This window comes from Maylandia zebra, linkage group LG7 (genome assembly GCF_041146795.1).
Source record: "Maylandia zebra isolate NMK-2024a linkage group LG7, Mzebra_GT3a, whole genome shotgun sequence".
Taxonomy (NCBI): domain Eukaryota; kingdom Metazoa; phylum Chordata; class Actinopteri; order Cichliformes; family Cichlidae; genus Maylandia; species Maylandia zebra.
Window position 1 is genome coordinate 65,079,888 of NC_135173.1, and position 10,944 is coordinate 65,090,831.

General features: G+C 39.9%; 1 protein-coding gene across 1 annotated transcript; it reads left to right on the forward strand.

The window, feature by feature from the left end:
* The first annotated feature begins 371 nt into the window (after positions 1–371).
* On the forward strand, positions 372–6,932 carry LOC101479011 (olfactomedin-4). The gene is made up of 7 exons (XM_004566140.3): positions 372–463; positions 556–678; positions 781–999; positions 1,629–1,782; positions 3,864–4,091; positions 5,879–6,047; positions 6,305–6,932. The coding sequence occupies exons 1-7, from the start codon at positions 410–412 to the stop codon at positions 6,756–6,758; spliced, it is 1,401 nt and encodes a 466-aa protein (XP_004566197.3). The 5' UTR covers positions 372–409; the 3' UTR covers positions 6,759–6,932.
* Positions 6,933–10,944: the final 4,012 nt, after the last annotated feature.

The window sequence follows — 10,944 nt, forward strand, 5'->3', positions numbered from 1 at the left end:
TAGCTCAAATGCAACCCAACCCTAGCAGTACTCCTAAGCCACTGGCTGATTCCTGGTGGATGCTGAAGTTAAAGGATCTGATGCTAACATTTTGGTGTTTTGGGAATATGAGTAATAACTGTTTGGTGGATGACAGACCTTTTCCAAAAAGTCTTTTTTGTGCTTCTCCAAACAAAGTGTTTGTACTCCTCATCAGTAATGGAGCAGCAGGACCCCCATCTGTCACTCGTTCAATTTTTCCTCATCAGGTAGAAAATTTCATGTGTTGCTGCAATCCCAACCACAAGAGGGGAAGTGAAACTCAACACACGCTCACAGTAGAGCTTAATGGGAGTGTACACAAGTTAGCTGCTGCAGTCACACACATGCCACTAAGACACTTTCATGCAGTTCTGCCGAGCGATCCAACATGAAGCTGTATGTGATTGTTCCACTGTGTGTGCTGTTTACCATCACCCAGCAGGTAAGAAAACACAGAAGACATTGTGATATTTTAATTAAATTAACTGCTTTTTATTAACTGATTTTTGCTTTGTTTAACATTTTAAATTTCAGATATCTTTGTCTGAGAATTGTGTCTGTGAATTTGCACAATCTGAGAAAAGTTTCCCTCATGACAAACTGGAAAGAGTTCAAGGTGCTGCCTTAGACTGCAACAGCAACCTTATGCCACAGAAGGTATGTGTGTGTATATGTGTGTGTGTGTGTGTGTGTGTGTGTGTGTGTGTATGTATGTGTGCATTCATGCTAAGTACTTTATAGCCACTGCTCTGCCTGCAGATTATAAAGCTGGAGAGTTTGCTCCTTGGTTTGGATCGCCGTCTGCCTGTACTGGAGAAGGATGTATCGATGCTGGAGAAAGAAGATGATGGAGAGCTCTACGGTGTTCTCAGCCTCTACGTCATAGAGAACGAAATGACTGAGATCAATGAGCTGATTGATAAGCTCAACAGCACCAGTCTGGAACAGGAGCGTGTTACTGCTGCGACAACTCAACAGGTAAATTCACAAACAGATGAGGCATTATATTAAGAACTTGCTTTTCAAGTCTCGATCGCGTTTTAACGTAGAATGCTTTTTTCACTTGATCTCTGAAGTCTTGGTACTTGGCAGACAAAGAAAATGGTCACTCTGACTTACACACATCTAAAATAATTTACATTCCCATTAGAACCTTTTCAAAATGAGTTACTGAAATTGATGTTTTTGAAGCTACTGAATTCTATAAATTCTGCAATGACAGAAATACATCATAACAACACTATAGTCTGCTTAGTCACAGTACTGCTATGACTTGGCCTTCTCACTGTATGTGCCGAGCCTGGCAGCCTTCCCAAAAAGTAGTCTGCTTCTCTATTTCACAGACTGCTCAGTGGTTGCTCTTGTTTTCCTCAAAGACTGCTCCTAATTAAAGGCTCAACACAAAGCATTGTTTCTACCTGTAGAATAAATGCTTTGTCTAATTTTTATCCATGGCAAGGTCTTCAGTCAGGCATAAACCCAGCCTTACTTAATGCACCATTTTCATGTGTCAGCTTGTATTTTGAGTAAATGCTCATTCAAAACTCTTACCATATTTTACGTGCAAATAAAATGAGATTTTGATCAGATATCTGTGCTGATGTCAGCTTCAGGACCTGAGAGAAGAGATGCAGGAGCTAGAGACATTTGACACAATGCAAGTGGTGAAAAGACAACAAGCCAACCAACGCCTGAAGAGGGACCTGCAACAATGCAAGAACGGGCTTCATCCCACCCACCAACCCACTGAGCCTCCACATGGTAATCCCCAAAAGCTTCCTTTATGCAGCTCAAAGCGATCTGACTATAGCATAGCATTTGCATATCTCCACACCTGCACAGATACCCAACATTAATTTGGCAGATATCAAAAAGTGTGCTATTTAAGCTGCTTTAGCATGTCCACATTTCTGCAAGCCACTTTAAATTCAATTCAATTTTAGTTTTAGTTATATAGCGCCAAATCACAACAACAGTCGCATCAAGGTGCTTTATATTGTAAGGTAGACCCTACAATAATACATACAAAGAAAAACCCAACAATCAAATGACCCCCTATGAGCAGCACTTTGGCGACAGTGGGAAGGAAAAACTCCCTTTTAACAGGAAGAAACCTCCAACAGAACCAGGTTCAGGGAGGGGCGGGGCCATCTGCTGCAACCAGTTGGGGTGAGATAAGGAAACAGGATAAAGACATGCTGTGGAAGAGAGACAGAAATTAATAATAAGTATGATTTAATGCAGAGAGGTCTATTAACACATAACGACTGAGCAAGGTGACTGAAGAAGAAATACTCAATGCATCATGGGAATCCCCCAATAGTGTACACCTATTGCAGCATAACTAAGGGAGGATTCAGGGTCACCTGGTCCAGCCCTAACTATATGCTTTAGCAAAAAGGAAAGTTTCAAGCCTAATCTTAAAAGTAGAGATAATGTCTGTCTCCCGAATCCAAACTGGAAGCTGGTTCCAGTTCAGTTCAGTTCAGTTCAGTTCATTTTTATTTCAAACATTTCAAACATGTGCCTTCACAATCATTACAAAATATCATTCCATTATTTGTTTGAAAAGGAGTAGGCTGAAGTATTTACTTATTTGTCCCTACCCCCTCAAGTTTTACCTCTCATTCATTTAATTTTTTTTTCTTAAATTAAACAAACAACATATGAAACATATAAACATATGAAGTAAAACAAAACATCATGGAAGCTGGTTCCACAGAAGAGGGGCCTGAAAACTGAAGGCTCTGCCTCCCATTCTACTTTTACTCTAGGAACAACAAGTAAGCCTGCAGAGTGAGAGCGAAGTGCTCTAATAGGGTGATATGGTACTACAAGGTCATTAAAATATGATGGGGCCTGATTTTTTAAGACCTTGTATGTGAGGAGCAGGATTTTGAAATCTGGATTTAACAGGAAGCCAATGAAGGGAAGCCAAAACAGGAGAAATCTGCTCTCTCTTTCTAGTCCCTGTCAGGACTCTTGCTGCAGCATTTTGGATTAACTGAAGGTTTTTCAGGGAGGTTTAAGGACATCCTGATAATAATGAATTACAGTCGTCCAGCCTGGAAGTAATAAATGCATGAACTAGTTTTTCAGCATCACTCTGAGACAGGATATTTCTAATTTTAGAGATGTTGTGCAAATGGAAGAACGCAGTCTTACATATTTGTTTAATATGGGCATCAAAGGACATGTCCTGGTCAAAAATGACTCCAAGGTTCCTCACAGCGTTACTGGAGGCCAAGGTTATGCCATCCAGAGTAAGAATCTGGTTAGATATCATATTTCTAAGATTTTCAGGGCCGAGTACAATAACCTCAGTTTTATCTGAATTAAGAAGCAGAAAGTTAGCGGCCATCCAGGTCTTTATGTCTTTAAAATATTCCTGCAGTTTAACTAATTGGTGTGTGTTTTATGGCTTTATGGGTAGATAGAGTTGGGTGTCATCAGCTTAGCAGTGAAAATGTATGCGGTGTCTTCTGATGATACTGCCTAAAGGCAGCGTGTATAATGTAAACAGAATTGGTCCTAGCACTGAACCCTGTGAAACTCCAAAATTAACCTTAGTGTGCGAAGAGGACTCCATTTGTAACCAACAACTTTGCAACCAACTTCCAGCACAGAGCTTTGTTCTGTACTGGAGTTTTGCTGCTGCTCTCCACTTTCCATGAAAGGCCCGGAGCAGAGCAATGCAACCAAACATTAACTCTTGCAGATATAAATAGTAGTCTTACCTTGACTATAATCCTGCTGAATGAACTACTAATGCCATATATGGGAAGAAATCGGCCATGCAAATTAACACTCTCGCTTTGTTTCCTTTAACATTTTATCCTCAGGTAATTGTCCCTATGGTCAGTTTCTGAATATAAGTGAACCGAGGGTCTACACAGCAGGAGAGTATCCTGGTTCATACAAGTATGGTGCCTGGGGTCGGGATCCTAAACCAGAAGCCGGGAAGGAGAGTTGGTATTGGCGGGTAATATTGACTTCCAGCAACAGATATGCCCACTACGTCCGTTTCTATTCCACCTTGAGCTCCCTCATCATTGGGGTGAGCGTCCCTGGTAAGAACCTGTCCTTTTGTAATATTTTTTGTGGCATACTGGGGAACATTTAAGTGTAAACTATTTACAGTACGGAAGGCAAGGTGTAGACTGACTTTCCTCCAATAAAAAAACGTAAGCTAGAACTAAACACTTCTGCTAGTCACACTACAGAGTCAGTTCCCAAAATTGTGGAAATGTAAGTTGTTTCACAAAAGGCACAAAAGCAGAACTGGCTCTATAACAGCATCACGTTTAGGGATGAGTATCAAAAACCAGTTCTTGTTGAGAACAGCTGAGGTTGTTGAGGTTCCCACTGTTTCAAAATTCCTTGGAATTGTCGATATCGATTCCAGTCGCCCCGAATGACGTCACCACATTGCGGAGCGTCATTTACCTGGCAGGAAACATGGTGGCTCAAACACTCAAAAGTGTGGTTATACTTTACAAGAACTGATGACAACACGGCAACTTGCAAAGTAGATATTTCATTTAAGGAAGGACACACTACAAATATGCAAAAACATTTGCTCACAAAACACGCGATAACCTTAAATGAATGTCGTGTTTTTAATTCCGCTCCGGACTTGTGAATCTCAACCCAGCAGCAGCGGTAACGTTTGCACGTCCTCTCCCGTTAATGCGGCAGGTAAATAATCAACTACCAGTGCATATTATGTTAGCGCGATCTGCCTTATTACAAAACCTGCCATTACTGTGCATTTAGGTGACCGTGATGAGAGAGACAGAGTCTGGCTCAGATGCTGGCAGTTCTCACTGCAGTCTACCGGTAGCGTCTCCTTTCAGGCCAGGATAGACGAATGTCACCGAGCAGTGACTCAGTTTGTGGTCAAAGGCTTGCACCCATTTGCCACAGCAGATGCCCCCGATTTTCGCTAAGTGAATGTGTTTAATTGTAGGCAGGGACATTACTGGATATTCTTGTGTAATTGCTACAGAATAATTTATGTTATACTTTGTTATTGCTACAGGAGAATATTTATTTTATTATTTTACATTTACATTTTTTTTCCTGGGGCCCCTGTGACACCCCATTGAAGAGCCGTAGGTTGGATCTCTTAAGATCTCACTGTTGGGTTTGTAAGGCCATGTTACTTCTAAATTTCTATCTTGTTCAAAGAGAAGATATAAAGCAAAGTTCTAAGCTAATCGACCTTAGTGTTCTCCTTTTAAAAAAAGAATCGATAAGAGAATCAATAAAGAATCGAATCGTTAAACAGAATCGAAAATGGAATCGGAATCATGAAAATCTTATCAATACCCATCCCTAATCACCTTGCTCTGTCTATACTGCCAGTCTAAAAGTAAGTTGTAGATAGTGACTCCAGTAAACTCCTCCAGTCTCTCAGTAGTTTTTTTTTTTTTTTTTTTTTTAAAAACACAGCATGAATCATGCGAAATCTTCTGATACTTTCAAAATCCGGCTCTCTTCCTGACAATCTCAGCACCAAAGGTTCACCCTGAAGGTGTAACTAATTTTAAAGAAAATTCAGTCAATCCTTAAACTTTTTAAAAAGCTAGGCACTGCTGGTTTTAGCAACATTGGGTCAGACGGGAATACACTTCAAATTTGTTGAAGGCTAATTTCAGCAGAGGATTGACACACAAGAGAATGTTTGTGATCCTGAAAATAATTTAAACAATAATCAAAGACCAATGAAAAGATGTACCCACCAAAAAAGCACAATTATTTTTTTGTGGATAATATAAAAACAGTATTATAAAATGTAATAGGTTTTGTTTTTTAATCAGGCTTGTCAGTTATTATCTTTTTCTTCCTTTTTCAGGCAACGTCCAGATCAGTCCCTCAAATCCAACTACCAACACCATCCAAGGTCCAAATAATGTTCTGTATGGAGGCGCTTTGTACTACAACTGTTACAACAAGGATGCCGTTTGTCGTTTCAACCTCACTTCCAAAATTGTTACCACCTTACATCTACCCAAAGGAACCAGGTTGATTCACTTAACTCTGTTTTTAAAAATGGTTATTTTGTAATAAAGATAATAAATACAGTTTTTATTTTTATAACAAGAATAGCAAATACTCTTTTTACTCATATTTTACTCAGTATAAATATTAGTTTTGCAAACACTCTCATGGGAAATATATTCTTTTAAAAAGGAGAAACCATAAAGTACAGGTCTTTAAGAGATAAGCAAACATGACATTTTTTGGTGTAAAACATTCATTTCTGTCCTCTGTTAATCAGGTACAATGCAAAGGGTAACTTCTGCAACCTTGAAGAATGCTACCAATGCACTGACCTGGACCTGGCAACAGATGAGTCTGGCATCTGGGTGGTCTACACCACCACCCAGGACTTTGGCAACTTGGTTCTGTCCAAGGTGGAAGAGGGTGAACCACCAAAGCTCGGACAAACCTGGCACACTTCAGTCTACAAGCAGGCAGTGACCAACACCTTCATGGCCTGCGGCGTCCTCTACGCCACACGTTACGTCAACCAAGAGGTCGAGGAGATCTTTTACTCCTTCAACCCCGTGACGGGACAGGAGAGGTTCAACGTTGGCATCTTCATGAAGAAGTTGGCTCCTAACATTCAAGCCCTGAACTACAGCCCTGTGGACCAGATGCTTCATGCCTACTGTGACTCCTACATGGTCTCTTACAAGGTGCAGTTTGAGTTACTGGATAATCAGTCCTGAAGCTAAATACTGACTCCAGTAATAGTTACTAAAGAATAAAAACAAGCTTTGACTTTGTGAAAAATGACACGTACTATAAACAAGCATGCATTATTAATTTACTGAACCAGTTAACTGTTGTCTCTTTCTTTTTACCGTTTTCCTTCAATGAATTAAAATCATTCTATTCTGGCATGTTTTTATTCAGTGTTATATTCAGCTTTACAAAAAAGTGTAAAGACCAACTCAAATGTAAAGAGAGATGCTGAAGGCTTTGGAAATATTGAGCAAATATACATCATTGGTATCAGGGTTCATACGCCCTTTTCAGGGTCAAATTCAAGCACTTTTTAAGCACTTGCAAGGTCCCTTTTCAAGCTTTTCCAGCACACCCCCCCTCCACACACACACACACACACACACACACACACACACACACACACACACACACACACACACACACACACACACACACACACACCAAAAAATAAGAAAAGAATGCATATTTCAATTCGCATCACCTCAGTAAGACCATGTGAAAATTAAAAAAAATCATCCTAGGTGAACTTAAACACCTTTGTTCCCCTTTTATTAAGACATAGAAAAACACACCACACAAAAATACTGCAAAAGGAAACGGTCGCCTTACATACATAGTGTATAAACTCAAAATGCACATTTCACTTAAAAATTAAGATGTGAAAATGTGAATAAATCAACTTGTTAGAGATATTCTTCTCCTGTTGAAAAAAAAAAAATAAAAAAAAATAAAGAAATAAACGAGTCTTCTCATGAGATATTGATGCTTCTTACCTGTGTGAAAAAAAATAGGAGACAGATGTTTGTTTTTTAAGTTAATTCCCAATAAAACTAACTGTTTTATTGCTAACTACATTGCTGTCTGTATTATTGTTAAAGTCCTAAATGATCACCTTTAAAGTGTTTGTGCTAATAACATCATGTACAGTCAGACAGGCATGGAGAACAGCACTGACTGGGAGGCTTTGAACAGATCACATAGTTCGATTCAACATATAAGACTTTAAGAATGCACAAGCATCTACTTAAACTCTATTTAATTTATCATCCGTGATATTACTATGTACAATTCCAGTGTATTTTGTTCATCTCCCTTAAATAAACAGGCAGCCTTAAAGTATGAAATATTCATACACAAACACGCATAAATGTGTCCCAAGACATTTATAATGTTTAAGTAGTTTAATGTGTAGGAGCTGACGATAAACACATTTTGAATGAAAGCCGGGGAACTTTGGTAGCAAAGAAACAAGTGGCTATTCTTTGTGACCATATGGATCGGTCCCTCATATTACCATTATTTCACCCAAAGGCACCAAGTTAATACTCAAAAAAGCTGCAACAATACACACAAATATAAACAATACTTGTGACAACTTTGCTTTTAACCTTTGACCCTCTGGGGTCCAGGGTATAACTGGCCATTTTTGAATACTTTTGATTTGTATTTATATATTAAAGTTAAACTTTCCAGTACACATCTGGATGACAACGAAGCGGTAAGAGTCCTACTGTTACCGGCTTCTACTGTCCTACCTCAGAGGGAAGACTCCCACAATATGAAACAATCCAAATATGAAGAAAAAAAAAACCTATTGCTCAATACAAATTGGTCATAATGGGAGTAGGAAGAGAAATAGTGTTAGGACACAAACCAATAAAATACCAAGAGGTTACAACCTATTGTTGTCTTAAAAAAAATCTCTAAGAGAAGAGGAAAAGAGATACATTTTCGCACAATATAGTAATGCTAGAGTGCTTGGTTGGGGTAACCCGCTCTGTAAATAAAAAGTATCTACAAGTGCAAGGAGGACCAAGGTCTATACAAACTGATCAACCGTGACAAGAGAGGAGAGATTCAACATTGGCATTTATGAAGAAGCTGGCTGCCAACATTCAATCCCTGAACTACAGCCCTGTGGACCAGATTCTGCATGCTTACTGTGACTCCAACATGGTTTCCTACAAGGCGTTGTTTGGGTAAATTGATATGTTGATGCTTAAAGTCAATTTTCACATAAATGAAATAAACATTAAAACCTCCCTACTACCTCATTGTGATAACTGCCATTTAGGAGGCTGATTCTACTGGAGATATCTGTGAAGCTCCGATGCATTTAAAAATTTAATTTGTGCACCATTTTAAATTCTCATTCAAGAATCATAGAAAATCTTCCACATTTTAAAGCTCACAATTTAAGTGCAAACCACTGAAAGTGGAATAGCTCTTACAAAGAAGTTGCAGTCATTGACTGACAGCTGGTGCCCACATGGGGTCATTCAACGGGACAATGATGCCACACAGCAGATGGGACTGTATTTAAGTTAGAATATCGAGGCGCCGAAGGGTATGTGTATGCCATTAAATATACCAATGTAGCAGTTGTGCTTAGTGTAGATTGTGGTGAGGGATTATTTTGGGGGGGAACCACGAGTCATGCCTACTAAAAACTGGAAGCTCTTCCGCACCGTAGTGTGTTTGGCTCGTTTGGCTCTCAGCGAAGGCGGTCGCACTTTTCTCCTCTCCTCCTTTCCCCTATCTTCCCTGCTTAGCTGCTTATGTCCTTGTCTTGTCTCATGTTTTTTTTTTTTTCCACTTCCCTGGAACACTCTTTCACAGTCTGTGTCTAAAACCTAAAGAGAACTATGGATTTTATTAACTGGTCTCTGAATGCTATTGTCACCCTTTTCTCAACGAGAAGTCTGGGCTTGGGAGAGCCCGAGTGCCCTGGAGGGACTTTCCCTGCCGGGTACATGATGGACGGGTGGCAGAAATGGAGGATCGTGTGCCTGGCGGGACCGTCGGTCGAGGATGCTGCAGATATTTACCCAGGGCCGTTGCTAGCCATTTGGGTGCCCTAAGCACAAATGCTTTATGGTGCCCCCCCCCCCCCCCCCCCCCGCCCCGCCACTGAAAAAAAAAAAAAAAACATTAATACTTTTGAATTTCTCATCTACAATGTGAGCTGGCCAAAGAGCAGGATCGGTTGAAGGGGGCACACATGTCTCCACAGTGTCACTTTCTGATAGTCTCTCAGTGACAGGACTCTCAGTGGTACTTGTGTATGGAACTGTACCTGAACTGGTGGTTGATGGTTCTTGTTCTTCTTGGCTAGGGATTGTTGCAGGGTCTACAATGGCTGGTGGTTGATGTCCAGGGATGGCACTACTACTGGATGGTTCATCCTGTCCTTGAGATCCTCCTTGAACATATTTAAGCATTGACCCTGCATACAAGAGAAAATATTCAGGGATTTTACAGAAATACAATTTTGAATCTACAGTAGGCCTACGAAAGATTGCATTATAAGACTAATAAATTAAGTAAGTCACTGGTACATTTAAAAATTACTAACTATATTTTACATGTATAGATTTTCATAGTGGCAAATGGCAATATAAACATGCTGTACATAATTTGATATAAATGCGCAAGTAGGAAATCTATATTACTGGAAGATATAGGTTTCATATTACAGTTTCACCAACAGATGTCGCCCTTGATCTATGAACCTAAAGAAAGACGAGAACTATTTATGTGTTCAGACGTCAATGGCATAAATAAGATATGCGTCTTTATAGATATCCTGAAATGCAGCAACATACAAAGTAATCTTGTCTAATCTGATAATAATACTTGACTGCATCACTGACCTATCCCAAAGTTAAGGTTAATCAGTAGCATGCATGACGTTAGCCAGCTAGCAACCTGAGGAGGGAAATGCTAGTCTCACGAATCACGATAACGTTAGCAATCGTGAGTCACGATTGCTAACGTTATCTGAAAACCGTCAATTGAGTGACCATGATGAGTTGCTTTTAGTAGTCCATTCTATATTCATATCCACAACGTAAACAAACTACCCAACATCAATCATTTGCAACATTTGTTAACACAGTATGAACACTGCTAACAGGAGCTATCACAGAGTTGACGGACATGAGCGTGCAAGCAAGGGCTACAATAATGAACTTTTTTTATTATTATTATTTAAACATTGCCTTACCAGCAAGCGACGCCTGAGTTTCATCACGCTTCCTCTTCTTCTTTCTTTTCTCCGCTCCCGACTCCTGTTGCCGTTTCGAGGCCATGTTCAAACAGGTGTTTACCAATTATAGAACAGACCACTGGGAGTGGGGGGGCACCAGGAGGAGACTGGAGACAGGG

Excerpts from the sequence above, each read along its gene's own strand:
- LOC101479011 (XM_004566140.3), top strand. The coding sequence starts at position 410 with ATGAAGCTGTATGTGATTGTTCCACTGTGTGTGCTGTTTACCATCACC. Across the intron at positions 464-555 it reads TGTTTACCATCACCCAGCAG|ATATCTTTGTCTGAGAATTG; the intron begins GTAAGAAAACAC and ends TTTAAATTTCAG. Across the intron at positions 6,048-6,304 it reads CATCTACCCAAAGGAACCAG|GTACAATGCAAAGGGTAACT; the intron begins GTTGATTCACTT and ends TCTGTTAATCAG.